The 22145-nt window shown below is 43.0% G+C and overlaps 1 protein-coding gene across 3 annotated transcripts in view; it reads right to left on the reverse strand.

Annotated features, from left to right (window-relative positions):
• The window catches only part of CDH23 (cadherin related 23), a 454320-nt gene that overhangs the window by 221227 nt on the left and 210948 nt on the right, over positions 1-22145 (reverse strand). For all 3 annotated transcript variants that reach the window (XM_067552666.1, XM_067552664.1, XM_067552665.1), the window contains exons 10-11: positions 7172-7284; positions 4610-4798 (exon numbers count right to left, since the gene is read on the reverse strand). In XM_067552666.1, the coding sequence (XP_067408767.1) occupies positions 4610-4798; positions 7172-7284 (302 nt within the window). The remainder of the gene's footprint in view (positions 1-4609; positions 4799-7171; positions 7285-22145) is intronic.

Genomic DNA, 22145 nt, shown 5'->3' on the forward strand with positions numbered 1-22145 from the left:
AATAAATATTAGGCCCGAATCCCCTATCACTCATACAAGTTTTACTCTTTCGGTGAGTCAATCCCGCTCTACAGCAGTAAGTGAAAAGAGAATCCAGCCCAATGTGTATATCTTATGTATATATGAGTACTATTTTGTAAAGTGCCTAGTACAGTACCAGTGGAAATGACTTCCATTGTCCTTCAGGAGAGACTCTCAATCAACTTTAGAAAAGGTATTCAAGTAGATCACTCTCCATTTTGCAGATGGAGAAACTGAGTCACAGAGAAGTTAACTCATTTTCCCAAGTTCACATAGGCCCTAACCCAAAAAAAAATGAAGTCAGTGAAAGACTGCCATTAAATTTAACGTGCTTTGGATCAGCTCTTAGTGAGCAAGTGGCAAAGTCAAGAATAAAATGCAGGTTTCCTGAGGCTTAGGTCCCTGTTCTAACTGCTAGACCACATCGGAGGCTGCACAAAGATTTGATGGCTGAACTTGCACTATCAGTAAAAAAGGACCAATTGAATTAAGATAGCACAGGGGAGTTTTAATATATGTGGAAATCCCTAGCTAATTACTCCTCAAGAAGAAAAAAATCAATCATATGGGCAGGGGTTGAGCCATGCTCCTTTAAGAATCTCATCAGATGCCAATCTTCTTCTGTCCTTTGCTTTGTGCAGTGAAAAGAGGCAAACTCGATTGACACCATATGGCTGTGTCAGGTGGAAGAGGAGAAACTAGCAAAATTCAACCAATTTATACAAACTTCAGACAGTTCTAGTTATGAGACACTGTCAACATATTAAAAGCTTTCTTGCTTATAATAGCACCTAAAACGTTTTAAAAGGGACAACGCCACACACCTGCTCCTTCTACAAGTGTTCAACGGCCACATACAAAACGAGGGCCCGTACAAGTGGAGTGGGAGCGTAGGTGTAATTTGAATCAAGAACTAATCGTGTTTGTAGACAGCATGACCCAGTTTGGTTTCAGTGGCAGGGTTGGGGTTCATTTTTAAAATGGAAGGAGGAATGGTTGATTGGGCCTTACATGGGGAGCTTTTTCTTTCATCAATGCTTTGCCGCCTTACTTCCATGTAGGGGGAGGAATAGCACTGGTTGTCTCTGTCTTTCCATAGGATAGGGGAAGAAGGATGTAGAATAATAGACAGTTCTCTCACTACTGATCCAGTATTGCTGTAGCTCCACTGGCATTAGCAATGGTGGAATGGACTTTTTATTACCATGCTGCCTAGCCCTGCACAGAATAAGTACCCACTATGGCCCCAAAAGAAAAGAAGAAAAAAGGCACAATTTTGAGCTGCCTACACAGCCATGTCACAGATTGGAGAGGGTAATTCTCCCTCCCCTCCACATAATCGAGCAGGACTGCAGCTTGATCACATATATTGTGCTCATCTATGGACACCGTAATGCCAGAAAGATGTGAACAAACTAGGGAATTCCAAGCCTAGGAACAAAAATCACAAAGGGGTTGGAGATGTGAGGAAAGAATGGAAAAAAAACCCAAAAACGATCTCTAGTTTGTTTAAAACAACTATTCAGGGCCTGTCCATGGAGTTATAACTTGGGGTGGGTGACGGGGTATAAAATAAGGGGCAGAATTGGTCTTTCTAAAGGCATTTAAAAGAATCTTGCCTTGATTTTATCTGTCTCTGTCTATATTTATTTATTTAGCCACTTTCCCCAATGAGTTGAATAATTCTCTTTTCATTTGCCTTTGCCTCTCATACAAATGAATTGTGTCATCTCCTGCATGACAGCCACGGTGCTGAAATCGCTTCTTTCAGATCCATCCTCATTCACCTCTGGGCCTGAAGATCTCTTTTCCCCTTGCTCCCCACATTCCCATTTGAAATCCCCACCACTAATGACATCATTGGAGACAAGGGAGACGGGCTCTTTTAGGGCTTGTCTATACAAACAATTAATTCCTGGAAAGCTGGGGAGTGAATTTACCCTGCACTAAACTGCTGTGCACTGACTGTCTGTGTGGATCCTGCTGACATGCATTAACAGTTTGTTAATGTGCTTTGATCTAGTCCTGTTTGAACTATCACTCGATGGAAGCACATTAGCAAACTGTTAATGCACATCAGCAGGGTCCATTCGGACACTTAGCGCACAGCAGACTAGGGTGGGGTAAATTCACACCCCAGCTTGCCATGAATTAAACTTTCATGTAGATAAGTCCTTATTGGAAGCTACTAGCCCTGTCCATGGCTATGGAAGATGGGGCATGTAGCTCAGTCATGGGTTGGAGCCATTTGACCCGTCAAAAGAAGAAGGGGACCTCCATTTTTCCATCAGAACCCCACAAAGAGGGGGACACATTCAAAGAGGGGGACACACTGACACCATTCAAACAGTATGGAGGCAAACAGAGGAGAGGAGAAAAGGAAACAAAGAATGAATTAACAGGAAAATAAGAACAAGAGACACGAGAAAGTCAAGATTTGGACCTTAATATTTTGCAAACAATTACATTTATATATCTTTATAGGTCTAACAGAACAGCACAGTCCAAGAGACTAGGGGTGAAATCCTGACCCTTGAAATCAATGGGAAATTTGCCATTGACTTCAACAGGGCCAGAATTTCATCCAGTAAGACAAAGCTGACACTCTGCTCTTAACTCACAGTTTTGTGGGGGGAGAGGAGGAAAAGAAACTCAAAGCTAGCAGTGTTATTGGTACCTTGGAATTGCTGTTCTGCTCAAGTACATCTAAACTTTAATATTCTACTTTTAATGCAAAAAAAGTTTGAGGGCTTGGGGGCTTTTTAGCAGAGTAAACAAACTGCTCATGCAAGAGTCTAAAATGAGACTCGTTTCCCCAAGAGGGCTGTTCAGATGAGGAATCCTGCCATTTTGAATGCATACCCATGAGAGCCTGTATAATTTACCCTTTACAGCACTGCAGTTTTGCAGGTTGCAAGCACCTATTTCTGGCCATGCTAGAAAGCATGAGCTGACCTGATCTGACCGGTGCCAATCTCCACACAGTGTAAACCTGTCTCACTTCCCAGATTGTAGCCCTCCAATAGATTTTTACAGCACCGCTTTCTTGGCTAATCTAGTGGCTGCAAACGTACAGGCAAGCATGAGTGACTACTTTTGGAAAATGTGATGAGTGTACAGACATATCATGCCATTTCCACACACAATAACTCCATTGGTTTGATTAAAATCAATGGTAAGGATCTCATTGATTTCAATGGCAGAAGAGTTAGGCAGGGCCAAGCGATTTTGACAACTGCAACCAATCTGTCTGGGAGTTACAGAAGACAAACTTAATTGAAAACCACAAAACTAGTTTATTTTCTGCTCTTATTATTTAAATGAATACATGAATCTTTTTCCCCCTTTTTAAAATGAGTGAGGCTGAAAGGATGGATTGAATTTGTGAAGATATGTTATACACTCCTGTAAACAGAGCTTTGAAAAGAAACAATGACAGAGCCTTCACTCTATTGACATAAACAGTCCTACCATAATGTCCTTCAATTAAAGAGCTGCTGACACTTCATGGAACACCATGATTAATATTCAATTTAGAAACAATCCTGACTACCTGTCATCTGATTTGTAATTCTGTTCTTTGTTTGCTAAGGACATTTTCAAGAAAACATGATCCTATTTAACTGCTTAAACGCTCACCTGCATGTCTCCCAGCTGAAATCATAACTCCCTGTTTGTGATATATGTCACAAATAACTATTCTGATTAGTGCTTTGTCATAATTGCTTCATACATGAAAACAAATATTTTGAAAAGTTGTTGCAAGTTCTTGTGAATTTCAAAGAGGGGGGAAAAACTGCCATGTTCACCAGCAAACAGTTTTTGTGATACACAATGGTGGAGTTACATCCTCAGAACAAATTTTAAATCTCCATCCTTTTGCCACAAGTGAAAATTTGCTAGTTTTACAGAAGAATTGTACATTTTAATCAGCCATCTGATTTTTTCCCTTCCAATACTCTGAAATTATTCTGTTCCTTGTATTTATTCAATCTACCTGAAATTATAATTAAAGAAACAAAGTTCCCATTTTCCTGCAAATATTCTTCATAGTGTGACAAAAAACAAGGAAAGAAAAATATAGATACTCTATGCTATAGAAGCAGGATTGTTTTTAAATATTTTAGAAAGTTCTCCATGAGGTGCCAGCAGTTTTTGTTGTTGTTGTTTTTTAAAAAGGAATTATAAACTGTGGCATGGTTGTAGGTTAGGATAGCAGAGGAAGAAAGACATGAATTGCATGAGTCAAATATGAGGAGTAATTGAAGAGTGTAACCCTAGGGCTGGAAAACCTAATGGAATTCCTAAGTGAAATGTCTCTGTGCTATAATAAATAGAAGGTCCATTAACAGCAGCAAAGAACAAGACACTGATGCTGCAGGCAAGTGTTACTAGGGGTAACTGCTGCCACTGAAGAGCAGTAAGAAAATAAATATCCCAATCCCCCTTCCTGTCAGACCATCTAAGAACTTCACCAAGTAATCGTCATTTAGGATTACAGGTTTAATAGGGTGGAGGAGAGGGTACACAGATGCTCGTAGGGTGTATCTGCAGCAAGTGGCTATTGATATTTATTCTCCTGTCTTACCTCATCTTTATCCTGCACCTGGATGAAAAGAGGAAGGGCAAAGCCCACCTGGGCCAGCTCCGGGATGCCAACACTGTATTCGGAACTATTGAACTCTGGTGCATTGTCATTTATATCAATGACAAGGACGTTGAAGGTGGTGATCACAGTAGCGTTGGAAGGGGTGCGGTCATCATTCAGCTCCGTCCCCTGCAAGGGAAAATATCAGAAAGGCCTTTATTTCAAAGAACAAGCATAAGAGAAATGCAGAAGATTGTGGGTCATCATATAGAAATTGCATACAGGCAGTGCAGTTGACTACTGTCATTGAGACAAAGTCAATGGCACAGTAATAGCCTTCCCTTGTGTTTCATATAATGGATGCTGCATGATTTGACCAAGGCTTAAATGTGTATTTGTGGTGCAAGTTTACTGTTCAAAGCGATAGACTGATAAATGTGGCTTCAGGCAGGCATAACGTGGTTAGGGCTGTGTAAGTTCCCCCACCTCCAAAGTCTGCCAAGGATGGTCACAAAGATTTTTACCTGTATCACCCCTACTGCTCCAGTACCTATCACACTGATTATATTCATTACTACTGACCTACAAATCTGCCTCTCATATGGACTACCACCTTTAGAGATTTGCCCTGTGGGACCCAAACTGTTGCCTCCCATTCTGCTACTGCACACTGCAATGACAAACTCATAACAGCGTGATGCATGCAGGAGATGGTTTTCCACCACTAGCATTAATGTCAAGATTGTTAACATCTTACAAAATAGCCTGGCAGGACATGGGAGACGCTCCACAAAACCAGGGTTTTCCCATGACTTGGGGGCGGGCAGTGTAAGACCTCAGATTCACTCCTGGACCTCTCCTGAGCTGAGATTAGCAAGAGTGTCAATCGTATTGTGATGTGATGGGAACAAATGTCCACTAGAAAAATAGGACAACACAAGCAAATTCATTTTCCTTGTGACTTAAAAGAGGTTTGGCAGCAAATTACTAGATATGAAGGGCCAGTGCATTGACACTCTATGTCATGAGCTCCCATCAAACAACTTCACTTTTTACAGGCTTTTTATGGTGGGGGGTAGTGGGAAGAAGGGAGGTGGGTGGCTGGAGGATGTATTTTATTGTCTCAGAAACTTAGGGGTGAAGGATATTTAAAAAATAGAGTTCTTCCTCTTGTATTTTGTATAATCTTATTCCATTGCAGGCAGGAAAAAAGAGAGACAAGACCACATGGGGTATGGGGAGGGAAGAGCCCATTGCAGCTGCACTGAGCATGGAGGGCAGGCTGATGAGGTCATTAAAGATCATCCTGAGGGTATGATGCTGAGTTGGTAAAATTCAGCATTTCCACAGATTGGCATTTGGGTCCATTTTATATATATCACATATAATATATATAAAATACTCTGTAGTTTTTAACCCAAAAATCAACCCCGCTCTCTCTCCACTGAGAATCAAGGAAAAGAAGCAGGTTTCCAAGGGATGATAATAATAGTATATTGACCGTATAGAACTCCACAGAAAGACCCTCACCAGAGGTCAAGGAGAGTAATTACATGTCATTTTCCCTCCCTGACAAAGCGCTGCCCCTACCACAGGAAGGAGGTGAACTGTGCTCTTTCAGTGCTGGCTGCCACCCTCCCAATCAATGACCTCTCTAACATGCGGATTTTTTCCCCCCGGCCCAGTGGAATCCACACTTCTAAATGTATTTCCAACCAACTGGCTGGGTTGGTATTGATTTTGATTAAAGGGCTGAAATCGGAGTTGGGGGAGCAGTTCTCTGGTGGGGCCTCGTGGCATTGGAATGTCATGCTTCGATGCATTTTAATGATGAGTTGACTTTTAGCCTTTTCTTTTTAGTCCTTTTACAATGCAACACAGACACACATGCAGTTGAAGGATCTGCTCGACACCAGAAATACAGGTGCCCAGTGAGATGAAAAAAGGACCCATTTTTTGTCATGGCAGCATGCCAGCATCTCTCTCTCTGCCTCTCTAGTTGTGTGGCATCTCACAGTCCCAGATAGCTCTATCAGTACATTCCCTCTTCATTAATCCACAGCGCATTGCTCATCTTACTGCTCAAAGGGGTTGAGGCATGCAGTGTGTATGCATTTAGCCTTTCCCTACACCGAGGAGTGCCATTGAGCCAGAACAGTACATACACTGCAAAAGTTAGAAGCCACCAAAAGAGGAGTGTCCCGGAGCAGAAGTTCACAGAGCTTTGGAGGGGCTACTGAGCTAGTGGCAATCAGGGTGAATCACAGGAGATAGAACGTGTTAATTCTACACCCCACTACTCCAATCTAGGGATGATGGGGTCCGGCCCTCATGCCAGATGGAGAGAGGGGCCCTGCACTGGGAATAGCAGAGGTCTGCCCTGGTGTCTGATAGGGAAAGAACGGTTCCACTGTGCTTCTTCACTTGAAATAATTCAGTATTAAGTAGCAAAGAGCTGCAACAGACTCACAGATGATCTTCTGGTTGAAGGGCCTTTCCTCTCCCTTCAGCTATGCGGATGCTTCCCCCCTCCCAAAAGGGATGTTGCTCTCAGTGTCTCACCTTCACTGTGAGAATGAATCCAGTGCTGTAGAAAGGGTTTTCACGGTCCAGTGGCCCATTCAGGGTTAAAGCTCCACTGATATAGTCCAGTGCAAAGATGCTGTTGGTGTTACCTGGCAATGAAAAACAGGATCAGCACAAGCAGACCATGTGGCTAAAGACAAAGACAACTATGGACCTAAGATAGAGGAAAGCCTGAAGAGACAAGCCTCTTCTCCTTACCCTCCATGCAGGACCAGACCAGATAAAAAAAAAAAACTATTTTAGAATTCAGAACTGTAGCCTGGTTTAAGATCCCCAGGCAGGGAACAGATGATACTGGTAGGTGTAGACTTAACGCATAATAAATGCATTTTAAAGTTAAATGGCTGTAAATCAGTTCCTCCTTCACTTACCTACCCAATATTGGGCTCAGGACTGTGCTTTCCTTGCAAGAGCTGATAGCATCACAAACACTTCAGGCTGTGTAGGAATTTCAAAGAGTTTCTGCTAAAATGTAAATGTATTCATCATTTTTATCTCCACATCGACTCTGTTACTGACTTGGGATCTCAGACAGTATATACAGACAGACACTTTTGCAGTTTACCTCTTAGCAAGCATCAAAGTCTGAGCGTAAAGCAAGTGCAGCCGCAGTGGGGCAGCTACTCCCATCACATCAAGGTTGGTGGGGAATGATTAGACAGGGCCAGGGGGTGAGCAGAGCCTTAGCTCCATACCCACCATAATAAACCAGCCATCAGAGCTGAGCCAGTGCAGAGTAGGAAGTACGCTGTGCCAGATATAGGACTGGTGCATCTTGTTTCTCCCTTAGACCAAAGGGGAAGCAGGGACCCAACTGCAACCTGTCCTGCTCCTGGGACAGGAACACACTACACGCTGACCTTTACTTAGCGCTTGTGGTCTAGCTCCATGAGGTTTTAGAGCTAAAGAAGCACAACCAAAAGGCAAAATTCAGTTGTTGAACTGAACATGGGTTGGTTCAGGTTCCTCATCCTTTAGCTGAAGCACTGCATTCTCATTTCCCCCACATCCCTTCAACTCTGCCATTGCCACCATGTTCCCTGGATGGCAGAGTGCACCTTCTCAGTGTCCCCACTTCCCTGGGGGAGTGGGCTGGGCCCTCTCATTGCTCTTGCTCTCATCTAGTTTGTAGATACTGTTTGTTCCATGCCTTTGGGTGCCTTTCTACGAGCTCGTAAACTGGGTGTCCCCGAAGGTTATATGTATGAATAGCCACATGTGATGCTGTCCTCAGTGCCTCACTATTTTGTGCTTCATGCAGAAAAGCTTGTCCTTCTCTCATGGCAACCCGAGTCAGTTTTCTCCTTTAGAAACAGACACTGACAGAGGGTTAACGTGGTATTGCTGAGTCTTATAGCCCAACTGCCAGCAGGTATTAAACTTAATCTCATGGGACTGGGGCTACCCTCACCATAATCTCATCTCCTTTACCTTTGTCTACGGAGACAAAGAAAACAGTTGTTATTTGGAGCCTTGGACATCTGATATTTGATTTGTGTGATATCCAGGGAGGAGGCTACTGAATTAATGATCAGGGGCTTTTACTTGCGCACGCACGCACGCACGCACACACACACACAATTTTCCCAACGCTTCCACAATGTGTAGGAATTCCTGATCCCAAACACCAAGACAAAGGAGGAGGTGGGGGATTGTTACATTCCATACAGGTGGGGGCCGGGGGGAAGACACCCAGCCACTCCGTATCTTTCTATGGTAAAAACTCTGGAAACACACGAGACAATTTGCCATTACAAAATGGTATTTTCCTTAGCTCTTGACCAACTTGCTCTGTTCTGATCCTGTACCTCTGCCTGCCTGACCTAGCCACCTTGATATCACTTTCAGTCTGGCTTTCAACCCCTTCATCGTAACGATGCTCCCTTATTCTGGGTGGATAATGACCCATTTCCTACCTCTAGCTACAGCTGTCTTCTCATCTGACTTGGTCACACTGTAGCTTTTAGTCCACTCATTTTACCCTCCAGGAGCAAAGAGACACTAGTGTCTCCTCCTTCTCCTGAACCGAGTCCTAACGCTGTCAATGTACATTTCTCCTTTATAGTGGAGGGTTTACATTCTCCCTTCAGGCCTCCAATTACAGAGTGCCTCATGATTCTGTCCTTGGGTCCTCTTTTCTGTTCCATCTGCAATGGCCCATTGATTGCTTCAGTGACAGAGTTCCCAGCTTAATGAACTGTTAAGGATCTACTTACAAATATTAAATGGTGTTCAGTAGCAAATTATGAAAGGTACCAACATTTTCCGCGTTGGACTTTACCTCTATGTGGTGGTCATCCAGCTCTACAGTCTTTCTTTTTGAGTTTATTCTCAGACCCCTCTATCTAATGTGTACTTGTCTGTCTATGACTGTCAGTTCCTGACTACTACATGGTTGATTAAATCCTTTTTCAGAGTTGGTGGGAGAGGGAGAAGACATTGTTGCCTCACATCACTGACCCTTCTTAAACTATGACCTCCATAACCCACTGACCTCCTCTTAAGTCAAGCCATAATTTTGTTACCAAAGTTAGAAATCTTATAATTTTAGGCAAGAAAGATGTGGCAGAAGAAAAAGTTAAGGACCATGAAATATTCCAGCACCCATTTAAAAACATTTCTAAATTTGTCCTTAGCACTGTTGAAATCTGTTCCTATCTAGAGCTATTGAAATTTAATGCATCACCTTCCTTGATTTTGTCTCTCTAATGTTTTGGGAGCCTTGGAAATCTTCAGTTTTCTTCCCCTCACCAGAATCAGCCAACCATAATTAGAGATAGACAAGACTTACAGTATTAAGTCATCTTGTCCATTTCCATGCCAGTGCGTCCATCATCTTCACTGGTTTCCGGCTCATCTCCAAATCTAATTCAAAGCTGTCCTCCTGATTTTCAAAACCTTCACATACTTCATGCTACCTCTCCAATTTCATATCCACCAACTCCCTGCACTCACTATGCTTCTCCGGTCTGGGCTCCCTCCCCTATTCCTTCTCAACAGCTGGGATGAAATGGAGTAGGGAGGACTCATTTTTCCACTTTGGGCTGCCATCCAAGGAACTCTGATCTTCTTCCCCAAACACAGAGTTGTTTCCTCTCTTTGAAACTTGGTTGTCATATTTTTTTCTCTTTAGTTATGTCTAATTCTGAAAGTCATTTCGTGATTCCATGTTTGAAGAACAACGTATACAAATATATTATGATCAATGAGTAGTGATCAATGGCTCCATGTCTAGCTGGCAGCCGGTCACAAGCGGAGTGCCCCAGGGGTTGGTGCTGGGGCCAGTTTTGTTCAACATCTTCATTAATTGCACCCTCAGCAAGTTTGCAGATGACACTAAGCTAGGGGGAGTGGTAGATACGCTGGAAAGTAGGGATAGGATATAGAAGGACCTAAACAAACTGGAGGATTGGGCCAAAAGAAATCTGATGAGGTTCAGCAAGGACAAGTGCAGAGTCCTGCACTTTGGACGGAAGAATCCCATACACAGCTACAGACTGGGGACCGATGAGCTAGGTAGCAGTTTTACAGAAAAGGACCTGGGAGTTACAGTGGATAAGAAGCTGGATATGAGTCAGCAGTGTGCCCTGGTTGTCAAGAAGGCTAATAGCATATTGGGCTGCATTAGTAGGAGCATTGCCAGCAGATCGTGGGAAGTGATTATTCCCCTCTATTCGGCATTGGTGAGGGCGCATTTGGAGTATTGTGTCCAATTTTGGGCCCCCCACTACAAAAAGGATGTGGACAAGTTGGAGAGAGTCCAGCGGAGAGCAACAAAAATGATTAGGGGGCTGGAGCACAAGACTTTATGAGGAGAGGCTGAGGGAACTAGGCTTGTTTAGACTGCTGAAGAGAAGAATGAAGATTTGATAGCAGCCTTTAACTACCTGAAAAGGGGTTCCAGGGAGGATGGAGCTAGGCTGTTCTCAATGGTAGTAGATGACAGAATAAGGAGCAACGGTCTCAAATTGCAGGGGGGGAGATCTAGATTGGACATTAGGAAAAGGTTTTTCACTAGGAGGGTGGTGAAGCACTGGAATGGGTTACCTAGAGAGGTGGGGGAATCTCCATCTTTAGAGGTTTTTAAGCTGTGACTTGACAAAACCCTCGCTGGGATTATTTAGCTGAGGTTAGTCCTGTTTTGAGCAAGGGGTTGGACTAGATGACCTCCTGAGGTCCCTTCCAACTCTGTGATTCTATGATTATATTGTACTGCAAAGAATTTAAATGCCTTAAGCTGCCAGCCATTGCCCTGATAAATTATATGTTGGGGCAGCCTTTGTCCCCTAACATTAAATGTAATAAATATATATATTAATCAGAAAATATTGTCCTGCCACCAACAATCTGCCAACTGGTACTTTTGTCAACTTTAACCTCCAACAAACATGTTCTAGTGGAAATGGATTGATGGGGCTTATTCTGAATTTGGCCAGAGTACGAAGAACCTAACAAAGCCCTATATGCTGAGCACCGGACCCCACATTCCAAGATTCACCATGACTTCTACATGCAACCAGAATCTAAGCAAATATAAGTTGAGAGAACAACTTAAGGACCCAAATTCTCTCCTGCTGTGCACATCAGAGGTTTTCCTTTAGCTCAGCCTCTCAAATATTGTTCGAACTGAAGACATGCATCTGATGTACTTTTGGGAGCCTTTTTGCTTACACAGAGTTGGTTGGCTCTAAAAATAGTCAGAGTAGGAAAGATGTCTCCAAAGTTGTCATTCAAAGTCTTTTCATAATTTTCTCTACAAAGCCTCTTCAATTCATTAGTCCTCTGATCAATGGTCCTCCGTGAAGTACAGCACCATAGAACAATGTAAATTCCTGCTAGGTGCTTCTCTTTGGAAACTCCTTCATTATCTTTACAATTTCAATTTCTTCATCTTTTTCATGGGGGGAAAAATAGACAATTTTGCTTTTCACTCCCCGCTTGCCATCACTCAGCCTCCCACTTTCTCCACCCCTTATTGCTATAAAATCTCTCCATCTCTTGTCCTCTTGTTATCTGTCAGTTTTTTGACCCACTAAAAAGTCCCAGCCTGGGTTAACTGCAGTTTAGTGTGTGGCTCACTGTGAGTACTGCAACACAAGGTGATGGCTTTCAATTGGCTTGTCTGCTTCTTTGTTCTAACAGCAATTACCTTCTCTCCTGTTTCTCCTTTCCCTCTGTATCTGGAAGACAAAGAAACTATTCCAAACCACTACATCTCTGCACTACTGAGACAACCCACTCTGAGGCAGAGGGAGTCCATGGACGCAACAGAGTCGCACAACGCGGGATGCTGAGCAGCATGGATGGCAGCCTGGCATGTAGTTGCTGAGACTATGGTCGCTAGCTGATGGACATTCACTTGCAGATAAATCTGTTACTCCAATGGCCTCTGAAGCAGATAACTATCCAATGAAATCCTATGGGTTAGCAAGGTTTTTTCTCTCTATTACATAATGTTGGCAAGTGACTCATCCATATACTGCCATATTCTTCACAGTTGCAGATCTGTTGCCAGTTTTCTTTGCATTGCCCTATGCCACTGCCTCCATCTAAAAATGCCTGACACAGGCTTCCAGAGCCACCTATTGTCTCATGCCACACTTTGCTGTGATGCCACTCTGAATTCTGATCCTGTCTGCTGTTCTCAGTGCTGCTTGCCTGTCCAAAGACACCTTGTTCTCTTGGCCCTGCCTTGCTGCTCAGATCAACGTTACCTGCCCTGTCTTATGCCACCTGTATTGTCATGCCCTTCTGACCTTGGTCTTGTCTGGCTGATGCTGCTGGTGTTACCTGTCCTATCCTGCCACCCTGACCCTGTCTAAACTGGCGTGCCAGTACAATGAATGGCTGCTTCTCTGATGACTATTTTTTTAGAAGTAGCACTGTGGGGGAACACAATGGATACACAGAATCCTCTCTAATGTATTTTAAATGGCGCTGATCTACCAAGATAATCCTGTTGCTCGGAGCAGGCTTTTCACTCTGTGTTATTGCTATCTCAGAGTGCAGCACATAAACCTTTTGTGACCCAGACTGAGAACATCAGCATCTAAAACCAAAACTTCACCGGATTCTGAATGATCATATGAATATTTGAAAGCAGACAAAGTGTTCAAAGTGGACTTCCCTTCGGGGGGAACTTGTTCTGTTCCAAGTTTTTATCCACAGCCATCTCTGCTGTATTTCTGTTAACATTCTGTGCCACAACATTCACACAACACACTCACATATGAACAAAAATTCCAGTACCATTTAATGTACCAGCCAGACAAAGAGTTAGCTTACCTCTGCTGTATCCCTACTCCGGCCATGTAATTAAGTCATCATAAACAGGTCAGGAATCACTAACAGGCCGCAGGTTCACTAGCAACACATTTCCACTACTTATGAGACAGTCTGTTCCAAAGCTATGAAGAATTTTTGGAAAAAGAGCTGCTATCTAATCTGTGTCACCCCAGTTCTGCCAGGGGTCTTCAAATCCACTCTCCAGCTTGTGCTATGCCAGGTGCTTGTGCATTCCCAGAACTGTACCTAGGAATAAATCAGGAATTCAGGCCTAGACTAAACAGTCCTGGACTAAAAAGAAGGAGGAAATGAAACTTGAGAAGGACCAAAAACCTCAGTACCATTAGCACTTTGAAATGAGCCAACCAGCTGCTTTCTCTGCAAAGTGCTTGGAGAGCTCATGACTGTAATAAGAAAATGGTCCATTCTGCCTTGGAGCAGAGCATCTAGCATATGCAGGCACTTTTCTGGCTCAGTCAGACTGAACAGGCAAATTTCAGGAACTGATGAGTCCTTCAGCAGAAGAGAGAAAGGGATTCTTGTACTCCTGGTGGGCAACAGAAATCCTTACCCCCTACTGGCAAGGATGGCTCCCTTTCTTCCTCTCCTACATAGAAACACAAATGAAAACCTGCTGACCTGAAAGAGGTCAGGTGTGGAGCAGAGTATAGCCAGTGAGGGTAGACTGAATGGGACTGATGGCAGAGCAGAGCCAGGGAGAGGAAACCTAGGGGAGCAGGCTGAAGTAGGAGGCAAAGAGGAATCATAGTAGAAAAGTTGGGATGGTCAAAGAGGTGGAGCATGAAGAAAAACTGAGTGTAAGATTTTTTTAAAAAGAATATTTTAGAAAAAAACAAAGTGATGGTAAAATAGCTCAATGTTGAAGGAAGAATCTGAAAATAAAATTTGTTACAGAAAATAATAAATTGAAATTTTAAAAGTATGAACTATTATGGAAACAAACCCAGGCAAAGAGAGACATTGAAAAACAGGGAGTAGAAGATGCATTAAGTTACAGAAGAAAAAATGAAGTGTGTGAACAGAAGGGACAGATGTTTGTAGTAAATAAAACCATACTCAATATCCACATGGATTCCATGGCAGTTTGTCTGAGGCACCACATAAGATTTCACAAAGGGCCTTTCAAAACCTAGGGTGAGCCCTGCCCATATGCTAACTTTGTAACATACACATTTTAACTCACAGGAGAGTGAGCATCACAAGATCCAAATTCAGCTCCCTCCTATGGCACAGGCTTCCTGTGTTATCTTAAGCAAGTCATTTATTCTCTGTGTGCATTGGTTCCCTATCTGTAAAATGGGAATGACAGTACTTCCCAACCTCACCTGGCAGTTGTGAGGATCAATACATTAAAATACTAAGAGCCATTCAAAGCCATAGAGTACCTTAGAGAGACAAGGTGGGTGAAGTAATCTCTCTTATTGGACCAACTTCCGTTGGTGAAAGAGACAAGCTTTTAAACTACACTGAGCTCTTCTTCAGGTCTGTGTAGGACAACTTAATACCTTCTGCTGAATCTCTCCATTTAAAGATGCTATTTAAAAATACTGGACTGACTCCAGAAAAAAGAGAAAGATATTGAAGTCTCCAATCTCTCCCCACCTGCTTTGCCATTGGTAGCTCATTACTTTTCAAATTATGCACAAAGAGAAAGATTTGGCCACTCTCCATCTTTAATTAAGGACTGCCTCTCAGCCAGCACTGTCCACCCCTCTGTGCCTAGGTGAACATTCCAACAGCCCCCCTGTGAAGGGACATTTGTGGCTGAGAGATGCATTGTCGGAATGGCCTGGAATTGCCGAGCCACTGAACTTGGAGTGAATGACTTTCATGAGATGTAAAGGGGAACCCATCACACTCCTTGAGCTAGATAATTTATTAATCATAATGTGCTCCGTCAGGGCTCCTCTGCACTGAAATAGATGCTGTTGGATATGGTTCATAGAGTCAGCAACAGACACAGTTATCATTATATAAATAGTCTATCAACTCCTATGACCACCTCACTGCTTTTCACCTTGAGTTTTTGCCCCCATGCAATATGGAGACAAGTGCTTCAGGGCAACTTCCCTTCTGTCTTCCTCAACACACCCACAACCTATCAGTAAGAGCATTCCTCAGTCTCTGCCCCCACTGGGTTTTGAAGGAAACAAAACTTTTCAGAAGGAAAGAGGATTACATCTTGTCCTTTATTTCATAAACTACACCCTGAGAAACAGAGACTACAATTTCATCAGCTCCAGCTCTAGAAAAGAGTATGCGTTCTCCTTGATCTAGAATCAGATTACTGCCACTTTCTAGAAACACTATTCCTGCCATGGCACTCAAATCTAGATTGGGAATTTTTGTAGAAAACCCACACACACAGCTTTTCTAGAACCAGCAATTTTGGTACCTTGTCTGACAGCGAGTGAATTCACCTCTTCTAACACAATAGATCTCCAATTTCTAATCTTGTGGTATCTAAAAAGAATAACTTTCATTGCAGCAAGTACAGGTAAAATTTACCTTGTGCAAAGTCACATGTACACATAAGGACCAATTCTACCACCTGATATACTGACACAATTCCCATTAAAGTTAATAGTTAAAAAATTTCACATTACAGGTGCAGGGGAAAAAAACCTGAAAGGTCACCAAATAATGCAGTTTTCGCTACATCAACATACACAAGTGAGGGTGCTGAAAGGTGAGGCCAGGGTGGTGAGGGAGAGTGAGCTCACCCCACACTCACCCAGCAGTGGCAGCTCTGGCTATCTGCTCTGGGTGTTGTGACCTGGCACACAATTTTGCAATGCCACTCAGGTTTGACTCTGCTGCCCCTCCTTAGATGGAGACAAAGGGCCAAACTTGAGTGGCACCTCGACTCCGTGCACAAGGTTACAGTTCCACTCAGTTTGGGGGCCTAATCCAATGCGTTTTCACAGCCATTTTCAAAGCAGCAGGAACCCAATTTCATGGAGTTTATTCCAATTCACAATTTCCATAGCCTTTATAACCTCTGTGACAAAATTGTAGCCCTAACCGTAGTTTATCATTGTACGGTGCTAGCTATTCTCCAGCCTGTAAAAGAGCTGGTGCCACAACCAGTTTTTTTTTCCCCTGGCAGAATTTTAGTTTCCAAATGCAGAAAAAACACAAACAGCCATCTTCAAGCTACAGCTCTCAGGGGATTTTCCTCTTTGCCTCCCTCAGTCCTTCCTGCTTCAGGCCCTGTTGCAGGTTCTCCCTTGCCTTTTTCACTGACATCCCAGAGCTTTATCCCTGGAGGCCCTTTTTCCTCAGCAGGGGACTTTTGCAGTCTCTCCTAGGGAGCTCCCTATTGCTTCCACTCCCCCCTCCGTATTGACAGCCTGGCTTTTTATAGTCCAATGCGCTTCCCTGCTATCTTAACTGGCCCAACTGGAAGACCTGTTTTTGCACAGGAGCTACTTCATTTAAAGGGGCAGCCACCCTGTGAGAATCATATTCAAGGATTCTGAATCCTGAGCCACAATATTCTGTTACAGAACAATTCTAAAATATGCTTCGTGTCTAGAACTGAAGGTAAATAACAGCATGGCTTTGGACTCTGGACCTGTTTTGTAATCTTGGGGGCCACATTTACATGTTTTCATTCAAAATCTAGAATGCTGGCATCCAAAGTGGATGAAGAAATCTTGAGACAGTTACATCAATTATAATGTCTCATAATAGTTTGGGTTTTTTTCCCCTCCTTTTCCTGTAGTCACTTTTGCTTTATCTGGAGCTAAGTTTGTGAAATTTGTGGACAACGCTATATGGAGGTATCCATTCTACCTCCCCAACATGGGTACACACAATAAGTATAGTACAACCCTTAACAGGTGGTACTTCTGGGAGAGATACCAACACAGTAGACATGGACTGACTACAGTTGCGATATTGTTTTGAAAATACACCTTAATGGGGGCATTTCATCAGAGGCATTTTTCAATGGGATAGCCTTACATATCCAAATATTCACTTAAAAGATTTTAAGAATCAAGACCAGTAGGTCTTTCTTCTCCTCTGTCCTCCATGATTTCATGAATTAAATGCAATGAAAACTTATTGCAAGAAAACTGTACTCATTTGCTCAACCCAGCAGCCTGATAGTTCCACGAGAAATCATCATCATGAATGAGCCTGTAGAATTCATGTAGAAATAAAACATTACCTTTTACAACGGGCAGTTTGTGTCTTCTGCCGATGGCGGTCACCATGACATTTGTTACAGTAATACAAGAGATTGTGAAAGAGCACACCAATATAGTATAAGAAAGTGTTAACCAGTTCAAACCTGTTTTAACCATGTTTTAACAGGAAGATGAACAAATTAATATTAATATTCACATCACTTCATTGTGATACAACACAAGACTCCATTCAGTTCTGTTCTGCTCCTCTCAGTACAACACAATTTTCTCTCATTCCCAAAGGATGACATAACTCTCATAAATGTTCATTACACCCTTTTATTTAACCTCCTGTTTAACTTGCAAAGGGCTTCATCCAAGTAAACAGGGAGCAGAAGGCAAATATATTCCCAAAGGGTATGTGCCTTGCGCCTTTGGATTTTCATGCATTTATAGCTTGAATGGAGTTTATGGAATGAATTTTCACAACCCTGCATACAAAAGAAACACACACATAAAACAGCTGGGTTTTTTTGATGGAGATTGCTGTTATAGGAGGGGAATGAGGGATATTTTATGAACCTCAGCAGTCCAGTGCAGAAACAAACACACTCATGCAGGGACTTATGGATGGGTTGTACTTCCACATACCTATCAGCTGCTTCCTGCTGACATCAGAAGCCATGCAGGGGGCCACTTGAGTCAACATAACCTCCAGATGGCATTTCTTACTTTGTCATTGCTTCTTTGGATGCATTTTTAACATAAATAAATCCTCTTCCTTGCTACCTTTTTGAAACTCTTCCAGTTAAAGTCTGAGTAAAAATGTAAGAACTCTATTTTTCCTAACCCTCTGAAACACAAATAGACAGTGAAATCCCACTATGTTTCAGTTTTCAATATTTCAATGTTTCTTCTCCATGTGTTTTTAAAAAAAATCACAAAAAATAAGGCACAATCCAAGACCCCAACTCCCTACTGAGGGATCTGATTTTAAAATGTCAGACGGGATGATTATGACTTCTATTTGGTTTACTGTGTAATTATTTGCATTTCGTCCACCTCGTACAATAACTTCACACATTTTAAACTCAAAATTCTTTTGGGGAAGGGAAAAAAGCACTTTAATGAAGCTCTCTGTCTTGGCTACTGAAAAAGTGGTTTCTCTCCAATCCAGATTGTGCACACACTCCTCTTTTCTGTCACTCAGTGTGTCTCCTTTTCTCAATTCTGCAATTCCTGTTAAAGTAGTTCTGACATGTTCAAGTAATAACAAGGTGTGGGGCACTGCCTGACGTTATTTCCCCTCAAACCTGCAATTAGCTGGACCGACGTTAATGCCAAACCCCTTTCCAGATGCAGACTTCAACCCCATGTCTCCCTCCAAAAAAAGTAACAACACAGTCTGTTGGTTCACAGAGTCAGAGAAACACCCTAGTAACTAGGGCCTAGCAGCAGCCACCGCCTCACCCTGTCATCTCCCAAACTGAGGTTGACTTATAGTTTTAATTACTGAAGACCATTTCCTGGGGAAGCACTTTGAAATGAAAGCAGCTATTATAGAAGCCATATTTACTATGATTGCTCCTGGATTGACAGCAGGCCAAAGTAACATGCCAAAGTAACAACACAGCCTGTTGGTTCACAGCGTCAGAGAAACACCCTAGTAACTAGGGCCATAGCAGCAGCCGTCGCCTCACCCTCACGCTCAATCTCATTCCCTTATTTTGGTAGTGTGGAAAAACAGACTCTGATCAATAACTTGGTGTGAGGTGTATTTCTACCCACTATCATGTCTTCCTACATAAATGTTCTGCTATGATCACATAAGTCACACAGGAAGGCCTGCCCAGCAGGTATGATTTAAGAAGACTTTAATACACTGATAATTCAGAGTGATTTGAATGTGGGGGGAAAAGCCAACACAATTTAGACCAACCAACCAATGGGTCATATTTCCAGGACATGCTGTCCCATGTAACGTCCAGTTTAGGGACTCAGGGCCAGATTTTTAAAGGTACTGAGACACCTAAAACGCAGATGGGTACCTAGTAGAAGTTACAAAAGGAGGGCTAAACAACCTCTTAATTTGGGGGCTGAGACACCTCATTTGGCCAAATGACTGACTTAAAAACTTGCACTACAACTGGAAAATAAGGGGGCCTGAGTTCTATTTGCCTTTGGGGAAAGGTGTTTCATGACTATGATTTTAAAAATATTGTTTTCCAATAATATAAGAAGCAGGGGAAGTGCTACTTTCAAGCAATATCCGTATTGCTTCCGTATCAAGGGCTTCTATTTAGTTGGACAAACACTTCCCTTGGCGTACAACAGTTTTAATTAAGGGGAAATGTTTTTTCAAAATTTAGCAAGTTTCACAAAAATCAACTAAAAAAAAAGTTCTATAGATTTCACAAAACCCCTATACCCCACCAGCTCCAGATCTCAATTTTCTACTGTCTTCTACAAAGGCTCTTCAAGTACTGGGAAGGACATATCGATTGTCCTTGTGTAATCTCTCCACTGTCCATCCATCACTGAACGTGAAATTTGTCAATCACATAGAGATTGACATTTTGACATCAGTGGTAACCACTGTTTTTCCAGAGCCTATGAATCTTTCTGTTTGATTTAACGCTTTGGTGTCCACTCTTGAAGTAGAAGTCAGTCCTATATATTTGTGCCAAGAGTCCTGCATATCTTTACAATGTTAAGAGATTGTGCAGATTTTTTTATTTTAAGATCCACTTGAAAACAAATTGAAAAGGCTGTTTTCTGGGGAGGATCACAAGGGATGGTTTAATTGGGAACAGGCAGGGTTGGACTTACTTTTCACCTGTGGAGACCTGGGTTCAAAAGTTCAGCCTTGCAGAACCTGTGAAAATGGGTTTGATTTGGATAATTGGAATCAAGCCCATATTACATCTGTTAAGTACCAAGTCCCAACTCGGCAGGTCCAATCTTCTTGGCTCCCAACATAACCTCTCTCTGCCCCAAAAGCCACCTCCCTCTGCCATCACACCACAGGCCTAGATTTCCTCCACTCCACTTACCAGTCATCAGCGAGATGGGGCAGAGTCATCTTTATTCCCCCGCCCCTCCTTACATTCGCTGTTGTAGGTAGATAGCTGGCTTCTCCTTTGAGACCAAACAGGGACAACATTTCCAGCTGTTTTCTGTGTGGGTGGTAGGTGCTCTCCCCATAGGCCAGCGGAGATTGGCACAGTCCCAATTCCCATTACAGCGTAACCCCCCACATCTTTTGTAGTTTCCTAGTCATGGAAGGAGGGCATCACTCCCAGCTAATTTGAGGTGGAGGGGTCAGGAGCACCTTACGACTCCCCACCCCAGAAAAGCTCATGAAATTCCGGAGCAGCTACTTGATAACCCAGAAAATCTCAGGAGAAGAGGGAATGGATGAAAAAGCTGGTAAATGGGATGATGGGAGAGAGAGACCCAAGCCTGTAGAGAATAGAGGGAAATATTCTAGTGAGATTTCCACTAGTTTGGTTCTGATGCTCTAATCCAAATCCCAGATGGGGCTGTGACTGGGAGGGGAAAAAATCCCCAAATCTTGCATATTAAACGTCAGCAGGGGGTGTCTAGATCCAAATATTGTCACCTGGACCCATCCCTGATTTCAGCAAACTGGGGGCTGGTTAGTTGAACGGCAGAAGCTGAAGGTGTGAGAGCAGGTTTCCTGCATTCTCTAGTCATGGTGTACATTAATAGCCTGGATCCTGCGCAGTTATTTCATACCCCTCCATTTTAGAACACAGGCAAAGGAAGTTATTATTTTAGCTTAATAATGTTGCGAATGAGGATGGGGACATTTGGAAAGAATAAAATATACCATGTCACGACAGACCGCAGACTGGATCCTCCCCTGCACCGGGGCAGCTTTGAATTGTTCTATCAGCACACAAACTGCTCGTCCCGCCAAAGGAGGCTCTGCCCTGTGTAAAAGGAGTCTCGGGTCGCACTGAGCTGCCATAGTGGCTGCTGCGCTACCCTTCCCTCTACAGCCAGTACAAGGGATGTGGCTGGGGTGGGGAGGGAGAGAGGCTTGGCCAAATCATCTCTACACCCCAAGAATCCCAGATTGCTGTAACAGTTGCCTGGTAGACCCTGGCAACCAGTGTAAGTTAGAGCTGTTTCAAGCTGCCCTCACCTGTGGTGGGGGACTAGCCCAGCACAGAACAGTCCCAGCACTAGGGCAGCACTTACCTCCTCCTCAGTTGCTTCAAGCCACAGCTCAGGATGCAGGTCCATGAATGAAACATCAAAACCAGAATGATTTGGTTATGCCATTTGAAAAGATGAAACATGACTGAGTTTTGTACACCCCAAACCACAGCTGTCCAAGTCCTTCTCTACTGGATATGGATTAGTCCCCAGTGCTGTAGGTTTTTCATTTTAACTGATTTCACCAAATACTAGTGGTACTTTTATCAAATACACCATTTAGATATTACCCCCATAGCCTCTCGACATTATTCTATACAGAT

Source organism: Emydura macquarii, unplaced genomic scaffold (assembly GCF_026122565.2).
Source record: "Emydura macquarii macquarii isolate MOO-44397 ecotype Brisbane River unplaced genomic scaffold, CSIRO-AGI_Emac_v2 contig_1390, whole genome shotgun sequence".
NCBI lineage: Eukaryota > Metazoa > Chordata > Testudines > Chelidae > Emydura > Emydura macquarii.